General features: G+C 44.2%; 2 protein-coding genes across 6 annotated transcripts in view; one reads left to right on the top strand and one right to left on the bottom strand.

The window, feature by feature from the left end:
• The window catches only part of CCDC85C (coiled-coil domain containing 85C), a 102,054-nt gene extending 94,022 nt beyond the window's left edge, over positions 1-8,032 (top strand). For both annotated transcript variants that reach the window (XM_421357.7, XM_015287778.4), the window contains 2 exons: positions 2,114-2,212; positions 3,984-8,032. In XM_421357.7, coding sequence (XP_421357.3) covers positions 2,114-2,212; positions 3,984-4,073 — 189 coding nt within the window. In that variant the 3' untranslated portion in view covers positions 4,074-8,032. The remainder of the gene's footprint in view (positions 1-2,113; positions 2,213-3,983) is intronic.
• Positions 7,752-20,464, bottom strand: CCNK (cyclin K). Of its 4 annotated transcripts, none has more exons than NM_001031209.2 (11): positions 20,356-20,464; positions 18,490-18,753; positions 17,439-17,520; positions 16,834-16,965; positions 15,899-16,004; positions 15,698-15,755; positions 14,122-14,291; positions 13,377-13,660; positions 11,163-11,196; positions 10,613-10,687; positions 7,752-9,096 (listed from the first exon to the last, which is right to left on the bottom strand). In NM_001031209.2, exons 2-11 carry the CDS (start codon positions 18,684-18,686, stop codon positions 8,471-8,473), a joined length of 1,764 nt encoding a protein of 587 aa, NP_001026380.2. In that variant the 5' UTR covers positions 18,687-18,753; positions 20,356-20,464; the 3' UTR covers positions 7,752-8,470. The 4 variants fall into 4 exon arrangements, with proteins under 4 accessions (NP_001026380.2, XP_040556996.1, XP_040556997.1 ...); XM_040701062.1 differs by lacking the exon at positions 20,356-20,464 and adding an exon at positions 19,936-20,072; XM_040701063.2 differs by lacking the exon at positions 20,356-20,464 and adding an exon at positions 17,597-17,653 and having other exon boundaries at positions 17,918-18,538.
• Positions 20,465-20,760: the final 296 nt, after the last annotated feature.

Genomic DNA, 20,760 nt, shown 5'->3' with positions numbered 1-20,760 from the left:
TCTCTGCCGGCACATACGTGCTTTTTGCATCTCTTTCGCCCCTTAAAAAGGATGCGGCCGTTCCTGTTATGTGTAAAGGTGGGAACCGGGCCTGTTGGTTGAATGAGCTGGTGAGTTTTGGAAGTAGGTTAAGGGCCCGAGGAGAATGACCTATTTTTGTACGTATCACAGTTGGAGTGCGGCAGGATTGCTGTGCTGAACCAGACCAGGGGATAATCTGCTCTCGGATCCCATGCCGTAGAGCAGCCAGTGCTGTGCACCTCAGCCAGGAAACCATCCTCGCCCCACGTCTGCAGGTCCCTGGGAGCTTCGGGAGCATTTCTGCACACAGATTCACCTGCGGTAGAGCGTGGTGTGTGTGGGTGTATGATGGGGAGGGAGAGACCACGAGCTGCGTGATATTTCAGGCTCTCCCCCACCCACTGAGGTGGCTGCAGTGTAAGGTATGTAGGTCAGCGCAGACGCACCCGCAGAGCCCCTGCACTGCACCAGGCCTGGCTCGTGTAGAGCTGCCTGAGTGTGGGCAGAGCTCCGGGCTGCCTGAGGGCTCTAGGCTGCCCCACAGGTATACCTGTGGGTCAGTGTGCAGCTGCAGGCTGGGGCTGCCCACAGTCCATGCCAGCCAGCCCAGGTGATGTCTGCAGGGCCCACAGACATTGGCCCAGGCCTGTGAGGTCCAGAGTGTCCATGCTGGAGGCAGAACAAGGAAACCTGGTTCTCCGCGGGCCTGGGAGGTGCTGACAGAGCTGGTGGAGCTGGCAGGTCGCAGAGCCTCCTCACACACTCTGGCTGCTGTGACCTGCATTTTCATTCCAATATGCAGGGAGCCACGGCCCCGACTCCTTGCAAGCCTTGGGCTGTCTGGGTCAGCCGGGTTGCCCTACAGAGCTCAGTGAGTGCCTTCGAGGGCTCCCAGTGGAGCCGCAGTGGCAGGCAGCCCTGGTAGCTGTCTATCAGAAGCACTCTGGAAGTTCTCGGATCCTCCCCCACACACTCTCTCATGCTGTTGCTGTACTTTTGCAGCCACATTTCCTGTTTTTACAGTGCTTTCCTCCTGTTACTATTGCGGGAAAAGCCTTGTAGTCACAAGCAGGATGGAAAGGAAAGCCGGTCCCCCACTCCTCCAGAGCTGCTGTTGGCAGGGTGCTGCAGGCACTTCTGTGCACCAAACACCTCTGTGGGCATATCCCTTGTTTATTTGTTGCTGATTTATGCCAGCAGGTTTCATCCTGTTGCTGTGGTTGCAGTCCTGGGTGTGGGGACATGTGCAGAGGATGCACTTGCATCCAGTCCTGTGCTGGGAAAGACACCCTCAGAGGAGGGCAGTCAGCATACAGGTCTGGGGTGCTGCTTTCCCCTTGTTTCCATCCCCTGTGCGTTCTGGCTGGAAGAGGCAATAAATGAGAGCTGCACATCACATCAGGATCTCTGGGCACCAAAGTCTCAGTGATAACAGCCGGCTTCTGCATGCTGTCACCATGGGTCTCTGAGGGGTTCCCCGGAGAAACTAAATGGATTAAAAACAGTTTTCAGCCAAAAGTGAGTGAAATTGAGTCAGTGTGTTTAGGATCTGAAAGTTCATGGTTGGTTGGAGGCACATCAGCTGAATGGTGTTCAGTGGTCTGTTATTCAGTGGCACAAACCTCTGCTTTCAGGTGGTTAAACTGTCAGACCTAAAAACGGTAGACTGACCACGGTTGCCCCACATCTGAGATAAATGGAAGGGAGTGGAGAAGCTCTGCTCTTGCAGAAGAGGGGAATGGGGAAGCATGCATTGCTGGGGGGCCGTGTGGTGCATGGGGCTGTGGTGTCAGCTGCACCAGGCAGGCAGTGGGACAAGCGAGCTGCCAGGGCAGGAAGGGAGAGAATGGGGATCCTCGGCGTGGTTTCGCTCTCATCTTTGATTCTCAAGGCTTTATGAATTGTGCTAATTTAAATATTCATAAATGTTGTTACTCTGGTTGCCCTACTGGAGCAGGAGCTTGGAACGGATGAGCCCCGGACGTCCCTTCCTGCCTTAACCCTTCTGTGATTCTGAGACGTTGCTGAGGGCACTCAGCATTACATTCATCATTTGTGGACCACAGCACTTTTGTAATATTTTCTTTTCTAGGTCCTGGAGGTCCATGAAAATTTGGATAGGCAAATGCAGGACAACTATGAAGAAGACCTGAGTGAAAAGGAGAAGGCGATTGTTCGTGAAATGTGCAACGTAAGAATGCATCTCAGTAATTCTAGCACTGTCTTTTGTGTTCTGTTGTTGTGAGCACAGGGGAGCACTGATCTGCATACAAACCCAGTTTGATACCAGAGCCACAGGCACTGGGGGAGGGTTGGGCTCTGCTGATGGCTGCTTTGGGTGTCAGTAACCTAAATGTCTCATTCATGGCACCGAGCAGCCACTGCTCAGCAGATACTTCCCCCTCTGCTGCCTTAAAGGCAATGGCTTTCTGGCTAACCACGAGCCCTGCAAAGGGCTCTCCCTGGCTACGAGAGTCCTGTTTGCAGCTTACTCCAACTGTGCCCGTAGGGACTCCATTTGGGCTGAGCAGCATTTGGTTGCTGTGTTCAAAGCCGTGCAGCTTGAATGGCTTTGAGCCTAAACCGTAAGATGTGACATCAGAGGGAGAGTCTTCTTGTTTGAAAGCACTGAGCAGCATTACGATGTGTGGGGCTCTTTTAGCACCGCTAACAGGTTTGGCAGCGGCACTGTAAACCGAGCTTAGCCCGTACTGTACAGGGAGCGTTCATCCCCAAAGCCTGCTGTCTGTGCCTGCTGCTGGGCCGCTACCTCCAGCTTCAAAGCACCTTGGCTGTGTTTTGGCTTTGAACAAAGAGGTTTGGATTTCTGCAGGAACGGGGCTCCAACTGCATGCCGTGTGCAGGCGGGGATTTGCTGTTTGACAGCGGCAGCAGCTCCCGCAGCAGGGAGGGGAATGCTCACGGAGCCTTCTCTTTTAGAAGTCCGTGCTGGAGGTCAGCCCAAGTGGCAGCGCTTTGTACCTCACAGCAGCGGAGAGAAGCCTAATCTTCCTTTTAAATTCTGAAATTGCTTGCGGTGGGGTCTTACAAAACTGCTGTGGTGACCAGACAGCGCTGCTGCATTCAGCGGGGATGGTACTGCCCTTGTATGTTGGTTTAGGGATACAATGGGAGGCTGAAAGAACAAAGACAGCACTTCCCATGCAAACGGCAAGGAAAATCTTAAGGGGGAAAAAAAAAATCACATCAATCCTAAAAAGGGTGTGAAGGACACAAGTGTGCCTTACAGGGCTTAATCACCGCAAGCATCCATGGCAGGGGCTGAGGCCCTTCACGTGGGTCGCTGGATCCCTGTAAGCAAAGCCAGGCACGGGCTAAATGGGTCTGATTTGGGGCACGTTTGCTGTGCTTAATGCCACATCTCCTTTTAGCCATGGCAGAGGGAAGGGAAATCGCGGTAACTTCGTGCTCCCGAGCAGCCCAATTTAGTTACCTGCCGTCTGCTGTTTTGTCTTCAAACGTGATGACGATGTAGAACCGAAGGCAGCCGTAAAGCACTGCGCAGTTCCGCGTTGTTTAGGAGTCGCCTCCCTCAGCCCAGCGGTAACCGCTGATAAAACGCGTGCTTTCAGAGAATCCTCCGTGTGCGATGGTAACGAATGCCTTCTTTATCTTTGCTGCTCACGGTAACGTAATTTCAGTGAGCGTGACAGCGCTGACCCGGCACTGAACTTCACTTCTGAACCCGGTGTGTTTGCTCTGTGCTGTTACCCCGGGCAAAAATGGTTCTAATTTCGAGAGTCTAATTAGAAAAATGCATCGATGGCTTTCCCGTGGAAACTGGTGCACAGGGGCCACCCGGTGGCCTCGCCGAGAATTACAGCCGCGCTGTAATTGAAATGAAATCGCAGATCCTGGCGGTGAGCGGTTGACTGCAGCTCGGCGGCCTTTGGTTTTTAACCCGTGCTTTTCTCTCCCCATCCCTTATGTTTCCCTTACAGGTTGTCTGGCGAAAGCTGGGCGACGCTGCGAGCTCCAAACCCTCCATCAGGCAACACCTGTCGGGAAACCAATTCAAGGGGCCCTTGTAGGAGTGCTGTCCTGGGGGCTGGAGGTGGTTCTGTTCAGAGCGGCAGAGGCAGAGCTCGCTGTTCCTGGCTGCCCGTTCTGGGGGAGTTGGGGTGGAGTTTTTTCAGGGTTTCCTTTCTTTTTTTTTGGCTTTTTTTGTTTTTTTTTTGTAACTGTCAATAGTGTAAATACGGCAGCTAAAGGCCTGATTTCCAGGCTGTTGGTGCTCTGGAACTGATGTTCAATGGGTAACCATCCGGTAATACCAGACTTGCATCATTTGTATTGTAGTTCAAACCCGCTTTGTTGTATGGTCTGTTTTCCGAATTAACTAACTCGGAGGCGTTTTGAAGACGAACAAGAAGAGCCCTTTAACCCACGGAGAAGTCACAGCTTGTGTCACTCCTGCCCACCTGCTTTGTCAGTGACTCACAGCTAGGTTAGCGGCTCCAGGCAGCACCTGTTGGAGCAAAGAGCAATTTGAATCCCCCGGCTTACGGGCTGCCAGCTGCCAGCAGGTTTTTGGAAGTGCTCGTTGGGAAGGATGAAACAGAACTGTTTTCACCTGGTAAAGGACTGAGTGGTGAGATGAGAGCACTTTGCCCCCCCCCCCGTGTACGTCATCACACAAGCATACGGCAGGGCCTGAGACGCCGTGTGAGCTGCTGCTGAACTGTTTGTCGTGGATGAACGACGAGATTTCTGCAGCTGTAATGTGAATGAACTGAAGTCACTTAGCCACACACCAGTATTTCCTACAGATACGGCAACACTTTTCCTGTAAGGCTTTTACTACTAATTCAGCAGAAACTGCCGTCCTAACAGTGCTTATGGCTTTCCCAGTATCTTCAAGAGCAGCTCATCTTTCACCTGTGGAAGATTTGGGTATTTTTTTTAACATTCTCGCTGGATCCCTCACCTCTGTTGGTTACTGTGAAAGGTAACCCCACAACAACCTCACAGAGCTGATTGAAACTCTATCAACGCAGGCTGTCTGGTGAGACTACTGCCTGCCACTGAAGCTTTATTTTTGTTAAGGAACCAAAACAAGTGGGTTTTTTCTTCTTCAAGTGGTTGTATATAAAACAACGGGACTTATATTTTGCTATTGTGGAGTACCGCTTATATAGCTGTAAGAATTTGAACCTCACCCCTTCTCTTCCAAGCTATCACAGCAGCTGTCCTTGTATTTCATTCAGTGTTCTTTCCCATGTTTCCCAATAGTGCGAGGAAGCTGAACTTGCTTCTTAAAACTCATTGGTGTAAAATAACGTTAAAGACGGATACATGTAATGATCAAAGCCTTCTCTTCAAAAGTTGCATCCATTTTAGCGATTAGCTCAAAGATGTAATGACCTCAGACACCGTGACTTTCATCTCATCCTCTCCAGGACTCAGTCACAGCTGCAGATGGATTAGTGAGACAGGTTCTTCCTCTTAAATTACTTTGTTCTACCGACTGAGTCCTTGATTTGTGCTACCTTATGAATATGGAGCGCCGATACAATACCGGGAGGCCCACGCTGCGAGATAGGAAACAGATAATTGCTCCCATGGTAATTAGTATAACTAGCTGCCTGGGTTAAGAATTTGTGGTGTCACAGCCTAGATCCGTAAGCAACAAAAACAGAGCCGGAATACAACCTACATTCTATACAACCAACGTTCAACCTGTAGGAACCACCTCATTATTCAGTGCAGAAATCAAAAGAGAACAACAACAAAAAAAAGAACAAGAACCTCCCCCAGAACACACCCACATCCACACCCACACCCACACACACCCTCACACACACCCCACCAGCCACTAGCTTATTTCTCACTATTGCTCAGTCAGCAGACACTGAACTTGCTAATTCTAACTCTACCGATATTTATACCCAGCGTAGTCTGGAAAGATCCATGCAGGACTATGACTCCCCTTTGCAATACGCCATCTGCAGAAACATCCTGAATTCCTCCTCCTTGCTTTGTGTTTTAACCTCCAGTTTGTAGTCACCCTGTAAAATGTCTATCTTTTTGTACCAGAAAAGGTGATAGAAATCAGACCACGGCTCTTCCTTAGCGTGGAATGCATAACAGAGGGTTACTTTAGCTTCTGTCTGCTTGAAAGCCCATTTTAATTTCAGTGGCATCTAATCTCTGGATTAAGCAGAGAATTTAATCATATTGGGAACGAGGTTAATTTACGTCAGCGAATTTTAACTAAAACAACACAAACGTTGCCAGCACTTTTGGGGTGTTAATTGTGTTGATGACGTGCTTGCTATTTTAGGACTATATTAAGACTAGCAAGTCCTCTCAAGGAGACAGGAGCTCTGCTAATCAGATTACCAGCCCTGCCAGCTCTGTAGCTCTCCCTCATGTATTCCCTGCATCGCTTTCTATTCACTGACTTTGAGCAAAGCCTGTTTCGCTCCACCTGCAGAGCTCACCTCCGAGGGAATAGTGCTGTGATTGAGGCCCAGTAGTGCTGCAAAGCCAAAAGAGCCACTTCCCATTGGGGCCAGCAGCCCAGCTGAGCAGCCTTTGCTACTCTTGGTGACCGTTGTTTTTTTTTTGATGATTCTGTTTGGCAGCATAGATTTTCAATGCAAGACGTGCGTTGGTTTTGCGGAACCACGAGTGCTGGACAGTAGGGTGTTGTCTGAGGATATTTAGGCATGCTGCTCCATTTGAGCTGTAAAGTGTCTTCCTGGATTAAAACAACGCTTGATGACTTTACGGGATGACTTGGATGCTAAACTTGCAGTTGTCTGAAAAGCCGAATTATCTGCGTATTTAAATTCACTGATCCACGTGCTGAGTTTTCAGGTTCTGTCCATCCAGTTGGAGGGGAGCATCCCTTGACATCGTGGCCACTGAACTGATAGTTGTTGGGCAGCAGACCAACTGTAATTTCCTCAAGCCCGAAGCCCTACCTTCTGCGATCCTCCAGCAAAGAGGGCATCCAGCGATTGCAAATGGACTTTGCTTGCTTAAGGGAGGTGAGATGACATCCTCGACTGTTGTCGGAGCGACTGAAGCGAACGGCGTTTCCGTAGAAGGTTCTGGAATGCTGCGGTGTAACCGGCTGCAGTCGGCTCTGTGCACCCTGGTGTGAGTGCTGAGCACAACCTTGTTTGAGAACGGCACCTTTTTATCCAAATATTAGCTATTGAAAGAAACCAGTGTTAAAGTGACCTTTTATCTTTTTAGAGACTGCGGGGGAAGAGTTACTACTGATCTTTTTCAAACGAAGTGCATGACTGTAAAGTGATAAAATTGTATATTTTTCATAATGTGGGGAAAGTCTATTTGTGCTGCTTTAGAAATCAGTTCAAAGTTTGATTTCTGTTAAACCCGTGATCTTACAGCCCCGCTCTATTTTCTGTATATGAATTACAAAGAACTGGAGAAGTGAGCGCCCGCTGTTGTGTACATAGCAGAACTCTTTAGACCTTAGCACGCGTTTTTACCTATTATTGAACCACTCTGGCTTTTTTGGGGACGGAAAGTATTAGTACAGATTTTTTTGATAATGTGTGTAAAACATTCATTTGAAATATTTTAGTAAAAATGAAGTAAGAGATTGATTGTGATAGTGTATACTTCTAGTTGAATAAATTAAAAGACATTCTTTTTCAATAAACGGATGAATAAGAGCTGGGTGAGAACCACAGTTACGAACTCCGAGTAATGCGACAAACCTGGAAACCCACTGAATTCAGAACCGATTTTATTTGGGTAGATGACGTGAATGGAGTTGTTAGTCCCGTTTATAACCCGGATGTACATCACAGTAGGTTGTTACATTCAGACTTTCACACTTAGAAAATATATATATTATGTACAGGAATTTGCAAATAGGTGTAAACATAACAATACTTTAAGATACCAGTACATTCCAAAACAAAAATATCAGCAAGGCAAACACCTCAAAACGATTCCAGTCAGTCAGCATTCAGAATCTCTCTTTAAATAAAGTAGCTTTTATGCTCGACATTGTGTTGTTTTTAATTATTACTAAAAATGAAGTTTCTTATTATAGATGAAATTTCATGGTATCTGGCTATTCTGATACTCAAAAATAGGCACTGATTTCTAGAAGGAAATTTACTTCTTACTGATATAATTGAGCCAATATGGCTGGTTAACATTTTTGCTAGTACAAAGTAATCCAGTGCTGGAATAACTCAGACAGTTTCAACTTAAGACAAACGTATAAAGTTAGAATAGATACTGCAAAGCTCATTAAAATCTAGAAGCCTATATAACTCACCATAAACAAGACTGCAAACAGATCAGCTAAATTTTCATTTCACCGTCTCATTTCTTCATCTAAATTATACAAATTACCCTCCTCGTCTTTACAAAGTAGGTTTCGGCTAGCTACTCCTGCCTACTCAACACAAAGGGATACCGTGCAAATCACCTCATGCTATCTCATCCACGTAGCACGTCCGAGTCCCGCTACGGGTGGCATCCCAGGCGGTGGGATTGGAGGCGGTACGGGGGGCTGCCCGCCGGGGGGAACGGCGGGCGGGGGATAACTGGCTGGGGGCATTCCCAGCCCTGGAGGTGGCGGATGAGGCGGCACTGCGTGAGTGGGAGGCAGCCTGGGAGGTGGGAAATTAGGATTGTATGTAGGTGGGGGAGGGTATCCAGGAGTAGGGGGTGGGATGTTGGGGGGAGGGAACGATGCAGGAGGTGGAGGGGGAACTGGTGGAGGGGGATTGGGAGGATAGACATGAGGATGGTACGGTAGGTGAGTCGGTGGTCCGTAGGCCGGTGGCAGAGCTCCGTAAGTTGGTCCTTCCGTTTTCATCATGGACTGAAGGCTTTGATAACCCTCCCCTGACATGTAAGAATTTGTAGTAGACATCCCTGTAATATAACTGGTGGGGGGCGGGGGTGGGGGACGATGCGGCAGAGGAGGAGGTTGATGTACTGGGGCAGGATGAGCTGGGGGAGGAATCTGGACCTTTGGCATATCGACTGAGTCCACAGTAGTAGATTGCTCTGCTTCTCCCATAGAAACTGCAGTTGTCAAAGGAGGCTTGCGCTCTGGAAGAGAGAATTTCATTTACGGTGGCAATAGCTTCTTAATGCGTCTGTATCCCAGTTATTTTATCAAAAGAGCAGTCAACAATTTCCTAAGCCTCTGAATGCCGTGTGGTACAGACCTTGTTCTGTCATTAGGAAATAACTAAACTGCAGAACAAAGATCCAAGGTCAGTTTTTCCCACTCTCAAATGCATCTTCCTTTCTTCCTACTATTTTGTATACATAAGCACCTAAAACATTGCTCAGCTAAGAAAAGTTATTTAGAAGCAGACAGGCATTTCCAGTGACACCCACCAACTAAACTGACAAAGCTGAACAGAATTTGAGATTAAGTCTTCCAGTCCTTTTATTCATTTGGTCAATATATATTCTTAGCTTTCAACAGCTGTTTCCTCGGAGGACAGGCAGGAGACGGCCTCCAAAGGCTGTTAAGATGTATCAGTGCTTACACAATGAAGTGCTTACATGAACAAATCTTAAGAGGAAAATTTAAGGTAGGAAAGGGAACGAGTTAGTTACCTGCATAGAAAGGATCTACCTCATCTCCACAGCCATCATTTTAACAGCAAACTGCCCGCTAGGACACCTGCGCCATTAGATGATGCGAGGTGGGGATGCTGGCTGTGGTACATCCCATTTCCAGGACTTGTAACTCCTACATTGTAACAGGCAATAATTTCTCCATTTGCTCAATGCCATTATCACTCTGGATTTAAGATGCGCTTTCAATATTTAACAATGGAAGGAATGATGAATGTGATCTTTGGAAGAATCCCTTTATTCTTAATTAGTTTTTAACAAATGGGGAAAGATGTTCCTACTGTAATTCACAGCATAGTTTTTCTCTCTTGTAATTATGTTAGAAGTGGTCGTGTTGGAGTTACATTATGGACTATGCTCTGTAAAACATTTAGGTCATATTTAAGGGTCAGTGGAAGGACAGCTAACGTGTCCAGGCACTGGAAGCAAGCAAGTTTTTACAGCAGTATACTTTATCTGTGAAGGTAAGGCATGTGTGCAGAGCTAAAGCTGTCTGGCAGATAGAGCCCAATTTTAGGACACAGGAAAGCATCCCCCTTACTTTTTTGAAGTGACACACCTGCAAAATTTGTGCATTAAAAATGTAGCATGCAGGACTTCTACTACAGGACAGCTGGAAGCTATACTGATAGTAAGGCATCTGCTATCCTTTTCCAGACCATAAGTCCTAGGCCTGCTAGTCAGTCATATTTTGCATGCTGGAGAGTTAGCTTCATTCTTCTACACCTTTAAAAGTCAAAGCTTTGGTCTCCAACGTATGGTCTTATTTCCATCATAGCTTTTTTCCTTCTATCTGGAAAAGCCTATACTACTAAAATGAAATTCCCTCTTCTGCTTATCTGCCTAATGCATTTAATGGCCAAGCTGCTTAATCAAGGCAACAAATTCCTCCCCCCCACCCCACGACCACCTCTAAAGCTGTATGAATGAAAGATTAACTGCAAGAATAAATGTGTTTCAGAGAATCAAAGCTTACCTGGAGGTGGATGTGGAGGAGGTATTGGTGGATGTGAAGTTTCAATTTTAGGAATTTTTGATGGTGGTGGTGGTTCTGAAACACATTTGGAAGTTCCTAATTAGCTGTGGCTCTGCAACGCTTCCCAAAGTCCACGTATAGTCCCATTCTAACAGATACCATCTGTCATACTACTCTATGCAAACATGCAAGATACCTTTTAATGTTAGCCGTGGCAGCAGCCAATTATAATGTCACTAATTACCAACAGAATTCTTATTAGTGCAGATATTCAGTGACATGGCATCTTCGGGGTCCCACTGCTTGCTGAAGCACTACTCCAAATGATGAAGAGTTGTATGGTGAGAGTAGCAAAGTTTAGTGAGAGGTCTACTGAATAAACTGCATTAAGGGACTGTTGGGGCACAGTTATGTTCCATTTTTACAAGTTTTGCAGTTAAAGATTTAAAAAATATTTGCAGTATGCATTTACAGATACAGCATTGGTATTAAAATAGCTTAGGACTGCACTGTTTACATAAAATGAAAGGAACCAAATATTAGCATTTACCTGTTGTCTTTGTTTCTTCTTTTGGAGAGACAGCCTGTATACAAAAAAAAAGGAGGAAAAAAAGGTGGATACAACCACTGCAAAATACAAAACATCTTCAAATTCCAAAAAGCAAGCAAAAGAGGCAACAACTTGTTTGTTTGTTTTGTTTTGTTTTTGTAGAAAGCCATTTAAAATGAAGATAAAAGCTAGAAGGGTACATAGTTTTTGAATGAAAGAGTGTTTTTCCAAGGGAATATTAGGTCTCGTTCTGCCTTCACCAACTGTTGCTCAGTTCCCATCACTTCAGTTTCTGCAGGAAGAATGGAATGGCATTTCACTCCAATTAGAACAGTGAATTCCTCCTCATTCTGCCAAGGATTCTCCAGATTTCTGCTGTCTAAAGGTACCTCAGGACTGCTTAAGACTACTTCAATCTTCTATCACTTTGACAGTCAATTCAACTTATCTTCAGCCACCTTCTGTCTGCTTCCCCGCTTTTTAAGGACAATCTTAGTCGTATGTCACTTAGTCTTACCTCACAACCACTACAAGGACAGAACAAGCAACTGGACCAGAGTTAACTTTAGTGTTATTAGCACACTAATTGTTATTTACTATATTCAGAAAAAGCTTAATCCGCATAATAATGGAACTGCTCATTGAGTGCTGTTTCTATATGCATCAAAAGTGTTCCCACTGCTAATTTTTGGTTTAATCAAACTGATCTTATTGTCTATATTGATTCATCAGTATATTTTTTGGCAAAATCAACTGAACACTCAAGTGCTCTTCAACACTAGAGATGCAGAGGACGTGCATATGCTTGAGGCAGCTACTATGGGCTTGTAAGTCACGGGCCAATGCCTCAGCTGCTTGAAAGTATCTTGGCTCGGTAAAAAGTAATGGAGTTGTAGGAGCTCATGTAAATGGAAAATCTAGCCTCCAGGAATGAAGCGTGTTTATATTCCATACAAAGTGAAGGAGATGTCATGCAAAGCCCTATTTATAGAAGGAGGCAAACATTTTTAAAAAGGCTTATGGTTCATCTAACTGAAGTACATTTCAGAAGCACCAAATAAATGGTTCAAACTCTACACATCTGGTTCTCCCAGGCTGTTTGCTGGAGAAAGGATGAGTTCAGATCATCGCATTTCTTTTGCTCAAATGTTGCTGTTTTTGCTCTATTTTTGTTCTGGATGCCTTCACTCTCTCAGGCTCACCTTTTTATCTGCGTTTTTATTCACTTCCTTAATTATTAGATGGTGGACCTCAACCTCTGACTTCAAAGAAAGTGCTCTGAGGGCTCAACCAGAGAGAACTGCTAAAGAACAACAGACGCTGCTCACGCTGAAGGCACTGCTTCTGTCCCCATTAGATAGTTCATTAATGCATAGGATGGGGTGCAGTCAGTTGTGCTTTAAATGAAGAATTTTAGAACAAGCATTTTTAAAGCTTCCAGTTGGGATGGAGACACCCGGAGAAATCCCAATTGTTGTCTATGATTTCTAATGTGCCCAACCATCCTACACATTATTGAATAAAAGAAAGAAAAGAGTTCCCTGCCCCACAGATCCAACAACCCAAGCAGAGTTTATGCTGACAGTAGAAAAAGCATGAAAAGCAATACACACCGCCTGTAAAGGGCTCTTTCAGTTTTCAAGCTCTTGAACACATTTAATCAGCTTTCTATCCTGAATAACTGTAAAGCTAGCACTCAGTGCAAGAACTACATATTTCACAGCACAGCTTTTCTTCTCTCTCTCTTTTCTTCCTCTCGTAGCAGGCTATACCTTGTAAAATATAACTTGTAAAAGACCTTGTAAAAGCACGTGGAGTACTTACAGTATTATTCTATTGCTCGTGAAGTTTTCTTATTTTCAGTGGTGAAATGGTAATAGAAAATAGAGACCTTTCCTTAATTAAGCTTACTCAACAGCAACACGACAAATTTAGGTGGCACAGAACTACGAATCTCAGTAGTTGATGCTGACTTAAATGTCTGTCCACCTGGTTTTGCCTCAAGTGAAACGAGAATACAGTATGCCAAAACTGTCAAGGCTGTTCTATGCTAACATACTTGCCATATAACTAACAGAAGTCTACCATAAAAAATTAATTACCGGGCTGATTCTTAAAGCAAACAAATGTGCTGCACAACACAGCCTTTAAATAAAGGTGACATCAGATGGGCTTAAAAATAAAATGCAAGTTGAAGATCAAAGTTACACTTACTGCTGGTCTTTTAATCTGCCTAGGAGGACTTGGCTGGGGAGAAGGCTTTTTAGGTTGCTGTGCTTGTGTTTGCTGCTGCTGCTGCTGTTGTTGTGATGACTGCTGTGACTCTTTTTGCTGCTGAGTCTGCAATTGCTCTGAACCCTGGGACTGCTGTGATTGTTGTACTGTAGGTGTCTGAGGTGTAGATTGAAGAGATGGCGGCTGCTGCAGCTGATGAGGAGTATGATGAGGCATTTGCTGTTTTCCCTGTGAGTACAGATCCAGTATCTGGTGGCAGATGTCTTTAAAAAGAAAAAAAGAAAGAAAACTCAATTATATTATAATGTACAAACATACAGTTAACTCACCATAATTAACTAAGCTTTTTACTGAAAATAAACTTCAGTGACTGCAACCCTAGTGGAATTTGCTAGAAACCAGGCTGTATTAGTTCCACCACTCACAGAACTGCATATTTAAAAATGGGGAGAAAAGGAATAATAGCTAAAAGCAAACAAACACCCACACCAAAACAACACATCATAGATGTGTTATAAATTAAAAAAATAATTAGTAAAGCAAACACTGATCAGAAGATTAACCATGATAACCAGACTAAAATTGCCATTTAAAAAATTCAATTAAAAATCTGGTTAGGACATAGCACTAAAGGCCCATCAAGAAAGCAATCTGCATTTACTTATGATTTAGATCACGCAGTTGAAAGAAATACTCCTCTCTTTTTGGCAAACGTTTCTCATACCTTCCAGAACATCAACAGGAACATCTTGGACAAACTGCTCCCACCATCGTCTGTACATTGGTTTTGAAGTCCACTCCTGTATTTCAAACTTACACAGACGGCCTGCTAAGTACATAACTGCAACAGCGATGATCTCAGGTTCCCACTGCAGGGACAGAGTAGTGCAGAGGCTGGGATACAAAAACCAAACAGAAATTTAATGTACAACAGCTATATCTAACAGCACCAACTCACACTACACTTAAACATCTCAGACAAATTGAATGGAGAAACCTAAAAACAGCCACTTAAGTGCGATGAGTTTACAAAACTAAGCTGTTCCTGCACTATGCTCTTATACCACAGCAGTTCCAGACATACATAATACAAAGAGCAGATGCTCGCAGAAATACTACACCACACTCTACAAAAACAGAAAATGAGCACAACATGGCAGTGGAACAGGCAGCGTTGTATTCCAGTGTGGGCAGCCACATGGCAAAGCAGTCTCACCTGCAGCATTAACTAAACACAGTATTTATGTTCACTGCAACGGAAGTGTGCTGTCACTGCATTTCACTGCTTAGGGATTAATGCTCAAATTGGATTTTAGATTTTCTGACAGCTTTTCAAGCAAATGTAAAATAGTAAAAAAGCAGAACAGTCAGCATGAAATTGTGAAGCAACCTGTCAAGCAGACTGCATGTAAGTTTTAAAACACACCATAAGAACTGTAAGAGGTTATCTCCTGGATAGCCTTTGTCAAAATTAATGCTAAACTAACTGATATTATTGAGAGTAACTGAGTGCATTTGTATCATAATCAAAGCCACTGGTTTTTAATAGTAAACTATAAAAGTTCTGTTTCTTTTCTTCTTTTTCCCCTTTTCCCTTTTTCTCCCCCATAGGAACAACTAAACCAACTAAGTTCCTGACAGTTCACTGATATATTCATTACTATTTCCTTAAATGAAGCAAAAATAGTATCCTCTGCAGTAGTTTAAATCAATTTTCTCTCCAGTAGGCTACAGATGACTGAAAGCAAATGGGATACTCAAGAATTTATAAACACCACATAATCCCAAATGGATCAGTGTACAACACTTGGGAGAGTATAGCTGCTATCCTCTGGCATGCAATCCAGTAGTATATTTGGATTTATGGAATCTATTGAGTTGGAAGTCACCTTTAAACATCATCTAGTCCAACTACCCTGCAATGGACAGAATAAATTACATGTCTCAGGCCAGGCAAGAAGCCAGACCCTGTCTTGACATCTTTAATTTGTGTTGGTCTTTTCAATGAACATCTTTTCTTTTTGTTTGTTTCTTTCTGACAGCAATACTAAGTCATTCCCATAGAATATCAAGGTTTTAATGGACTACTGCTGCAGCCATCCTAGATCCTCTGCTCAATGGAAACAACATGGTAAAGATAAAAAGTAAAAAACACCTACATCAAGAAATAACTCAGCTGTCCTCATTATGAGCAGAAAATATATAATAAGCAAAGAAATGTCAAAGAAATATCTCAACACAGAATAGGGTAAGCAACAGTAACCATTTAACTTCCAAAACGCTTCCTGGTACCATCTCACCTGTCATTGACAAACGTCCATGCCATCTGAACCAGCTTCTGAATTTTGTTTTTGTCTCCTGAAAAACAATCAGAAGAGGTAAAAGAAATAAAGTTATCAGAAAAGCAAACAGTTTGGAGAAGAACACACCTCCACTATTAATGTAAATAAAATGTCAAAAATTAAGAACAGGCAGCACTCGCTCAGCCTGTAGCATTTTACCTTTGAGTTGTTTAGCATACTTGAGAAGGAACTGGTATGGATGTTCCACCTGCAAATCAAACTTGATTGTTTGTAGTAAGATTCTTTCAAGGACCATCACTTCTTCCTACAACACACAACAAGGTAACCACGATATTATTCCTTTTTTTTTTTACTGACAGACATTTTATGCTGGTATGAAGTATGACTACAGAGCATCTCTATGCAAACATGTCTGTCTGCTTTTGCTTGATTAGGGTTTGTCTCTAAGAATAGAAAGCTTCCCAACTTTAACACTCTTTTAAACCCAGATACTTTTTCTTCACGGTTATGTGAGGTGGAAGGGTAGAAGCTGTGCTTTAAATTCCTTTTCCTACATGGAACAAAGAACTGAAAAAGATATGGCTTAAAACTGTCCAATATACAAAATAAAAAGGTAACCTTCTACCATATCGCTCTACTTTTAGATCTTTCTTGCATTTACAATAAACCATTTGCAACAATTTTGAGAGAAGCTTAGTTTTGCTAAGCTAAGTATTATAAACAGGAACCTTAAAACATTTGAGATGATGCTCTTATTTGACTGGAGATTTGCAATTGGTTCCTTCTAAAAGCCACATTAAGCCTGCCCAGTGTGATTTATGTCCTGACAGCATTTCTACCTCTGACCACAATGACTCCAGATTTATTTTAAATTGCAAAATAACACCAGAGCTCACACGAAATCAAATATAAGCTTTTTATGTAAACATTCACTGCCGTAGTCTTTACTTGTACTAGCAAGATCTCTATTAGCAAGAATTATTTTCATAATTACCTACTATTTTACCCAAAAGAGCCACAAACGCAAGTTGAATGTGAAACTTGCAACAAATGAAAATCAACCAGTGTTTTAAGGCACGTCACGTTGCTGGGTACAATAGGATGAAAACGAGTTCAATGTGAGTATTTTTTACCTTTGGATCATCTCCAAATTGTCCAAACTGCACATCATTTAGCAAGCTGCGGGCTGTTTTAATTATATCTTTACATTTCTTAGGTGTTTCTTCAACTTTTCCTGCCAGGAAGAGACAGCAGGCTCCTGTCACCTAAGAAATAAAAGTGCTTTCAAAAGAGTTGTCTGCATATTCAACACAGTACATTATTAAAGCATTGTCAGTTTCCATTAACAGATCTGTAGAAGTTTCCCAGGAAAGACTTAATAAGCACGTTAACTTCTAATATTACCGTGGTGCTAATTTAAGCTTTTCATTCTCAAAGCAAAATACAGAATTTGGAGGACTGACCATCTTACAGAACTTTATTTATTGGTTAGAGACTCTAAGTAGAATTTGTCTGGTTTCAGCTGTGCCAGAAAAGCATCAGCAAGATGTTACCAACATTAACACATTTCCAACCATAAAAATGTATGAACAGGAGTTGTATTGATTAAGAGATAAAAAGTTCATTTTCAATCATTGAGAGCTGTGGCAAGTAGTGATACCCTCAACTTGTAGTCATTTCAGATAGCCTATCCTTCACATAATCATAGTATTAGGTAATCAGTATTGTAAATACTTACATATCTTGGGAACTGTTTGAAGGAATGAAACATATAAAACCGATGGAAATAAATAATTCCTGTTGCTAGAGTATCATAGTGTCTGTGGTGCAGGATAAGGAACTTCAAGCAAGTCACAGAACAAATTTAAAACCAAACATACCCAATGGAAAAGATACACTCTGATGTATTGAGTATCTCAAGGAACTGTCCATTCAGTGACTGGCTGAAAAACACTGCAATTAAAAGAGAAACAGAAGCTACAACCCCCCTTACGACTGTGCAAATTCAGTCCAGATGCAGCTGATACCTAAAGCACTTACTGGGAGTAAGAAAAGGCCATATCACATCCATGCATGATTATCTGCATGATAAGCACTACCAGCCTCAAAAAAGTCAAAAGCAGAGGTAGGCACAAACAGGAACAAAAGTATCATTTTGTATGAGTATCACTTCACATGAAACTGTTACTGCAGAAAACAGTTACTAAATATTCATACCTACAAATACAGCTTCAATCTGAACAAGATCTCCACTCTTCTCTGCCAGAATAAATGCAAAATTATATCTTCAAGATTTATTAAACAAAGAACTCGTGGGATTAAAAGAAGTAACAGGAATACACGAAGCAAAAGGTTAAGTGGTAACCATGAGGTGAGACAATGAGGAGAAATTACCAACATATACAAAGTTGTAGATCCCAACCTATAAGAAGAAAAAAGTGGGCGGAGGTGGATCACAGGTTTGAATCTCCAAAGTTAAACTATATAGATAAATAAACACAAAGTTCAAAATTTGAGAAATCATGTAATTCATGTTGTAAGAGACCATATGTGCCAGAATATCCATAATTGACTAGACTGTACTCTCTTGCTTCTTTATTGCCAAAAGGGGGTCAGAAAACACCTTGATTACCCAACGAACAGCTAAAACTATGAAGTAACACTCAAAGAGACTTTTGATTCATGATGAAGAAACATCTGAAGAATGAACTGCACATATTCTGCAATATTTAATTCTTAAAACCCCCATTTATCAACACATTTTACTCTATCAGGAGTTTAAAGGATACAGCCCTAAACGTGTTCCCACATCAAATATGAATCTGGCACCCTCCCTGCGGTACCGTGCTTCAGTGGCTGGATCAAGCCCTTCAAGCTGTGAAGGTGTATGTGCCAGATCTTTCTTATCCCAGTACCAGCATGGCTTTGTATGGTCCAGATTTGCCAAGTTTACAGAAGGGCTGGAATTTTCTTTATTCTCCTTCATTTATTAAAACAGAACTGTTCTTGCTTGATAAGTTTTCAGAAAAGTTTCCGGTTAGGAGCTTCAGAACCTTCAAGAAAAGCAAAAAGGATTTATTTTAAGTGGAAGGGACTCTTTTTCCATGCTCAGAGATAAGTAATATTTAACCATGTTCTCATCTTCCCCATATATTGCAAATGCAATTCAAAGACTAGGCATACATATGATTATTTTTGCTACTCTTGGATAGAGAAACTTCAACAATGTTTTATCAAAAGTACCTGCTACTTTTCTGTACAACTTTAATCTATTTTGTCCACAAAATAAGAAAAAACAATTCAGTGATGGCAGCAGCAAGATTTGAACAGCTGAAGGAGGGAGGTGAAATCAGATCGCTCTTCATAACCAGGACAGATACGTTAGGTCAGCCTGAAAGGCAATTTAAACACCCAGAGGGTCTCTTGAAAACATTACCAGGATGGCATCACTTGGCTAAAATCTTTGTTAAATGATCTGCACTTGAGTTACTTAAGAAAAAAACAGTACAGTACATATTCATGTTCTTTCACATATGAATATCAAGACAACCGAGATAGGTTTGTATGGTAAGGTGCTACCTAAAATCACCACCAAAATAAGGCAGCAGATTACAGTCAGGGCATGTTGACCAGCATTTCATGTATCCACACAGACAGCACAAAGCTCTTCAGAGAGCTTTCTGGTGTTGGGATCGTGGGTGGTGTTCAGCCCTTCCACAATTTACAGAGGGAAGGAAGACTGTATTGGTGCCTTTGTTTCTTCTGGGCATGAGTCTATTTCTACTATAATTCCATAAACTACAGATACTGTGCCCAAATTACCATGCACAGTCACTGGCAAAGCTTCCAACAAATGGCGATTAAAATATGATGCAACAGATTTCCTCCAAGCAAAACAGTCGGAGGAAGACCCAGGTGTAAGCCTGTTAAAATGTGATGAAGTTTGATTTTCCAGATGTTTCCACTGTGAAAACGGATGGCAGGACAAATGAACAGCCAGAAGGGGAAAAAGAAAAGCAAACAACAGAATAATTTGTTTCCTCTCTTAATCTCGGAAAGTTTCTCTGTCGGAAGGAAGGAGGGAAGGAAAGAAGGAAGGAAGGAAGGAAGGATAGAACCTTTTGCTGCACTGAAGGGCCTTCACGTCTCCCCGTGCCACTGACACAGCCCTCTGACTGCTGTCACACACACGCCAACAGCCGCCTACTGCCCTCTCCGGCTCCCCCCTCATTTACCCATTCTGACGGCGCCGTAGCCGTTACGGTTCCTCCTCACGCGTGGCCGTGACTCTTAACGAGCCTTTTAACGAGCCGGTCCGCTTCTGTCAGAGGCGAAGGCACTTCCGCGTGCACAGCCCCCGCAGCCCGAAAACCTTCCTCAGCGAACCGCCCCCCCGCGCACCCCCACCCGCCACACAGCGCCCCCGGGCCGCCCCCCACGGCCCCCGCCAGCCCCGAGAAGCCCTCGGGCCTCCGATCACGGCTCCCTCGCACTTCCCTCGGGGAGCGGCCTTCACACCCGGCTCCGTCCCACCTCCCTCGCTCACAGAGGCTCCCGGTGCCCCCGGCTCCCCGCCGCTCCTCCCCCCTGCCTCACGACCGGACTCCCGCCCGCCGTACGCCCAGGAGAGGGCCTCCCGCGCCCCGCGCACTCACAGGCCTCGCGCGGGACAGCGGAGCGGTGGGGAGCGCCGAGCCTCTAACGACAGCGCGGCCCCCGCGCTCTGCGCGCCGCCATCTTGGGAAGCAGGCCAGGCCGCTCGCTGCGTCGTCACGTCAACGTCACCAGGGCTGAGCGCGCGAGCCCTGAGCGGTCGCTGCACGGCGGCCAATGAGAAGCGGCAGAACTCTCCCGCAACCAATCCCGTCTTTTGCAATGTCTGACAAGCGCGAGGAGCGGTCCCGCCACGGTCTCCCCTGGCCTTAGAATGGACCAATCAAAGGGCAGAAGGGACAAGATTGCAAGCCGCGCGAGCCAATGAGCGACCGAAGGCGTGGGATAACTCCCAGCCAATGGGGGAGCCGCCATGCCCTTTCTAAGGGCCTACAGGAGTGCCTGAG

This window comes from Gallus gallus, chromosome 5 (genome assembly GCF_016699485.2).
Source record: "Gallus gallus isolate bGalGal1 chromosome 5, bGalGal1.mat.broiler.GRCg7b, whole genome shotgun sequence".
Lineage (NCBI taxonomy): Eukaryota > Metazoa > Chordata > Aves > Galliformes > Phasianidae > Gallus > Gallus gallus.
This window is presented reverse-complemented; position numbering and strand designations above follow the sequence as displayed.

What these genes read in the sequence shown, in the direction of transcription:
- CCNK (NM_001031209.2), bottom strand. Translation starts at nt 18,686, where the DNA reads ATGAAGGAGAATAAAGAAAATTCCAGCCCTTCTGTAAACTTGGCAAAT. An exon ending in GGCAGATTAAAAGACCAGCA is followed by an intron (nt 11,197 to 13,376) that starts GTAAGTGTAACT and finishes TTTTGTATACAG; the next exon opens with GCTGTCTCTCCAAAAGAAGA. An exon ending in AGAAGAAACAAAGACAACAG is followed by an intron (nt 10,688 to 11,162) that starts GTAAATGCTAAT and finishes AATGTGTTTCAG; the next exon opens with AACCACCACCACCATCAAAA.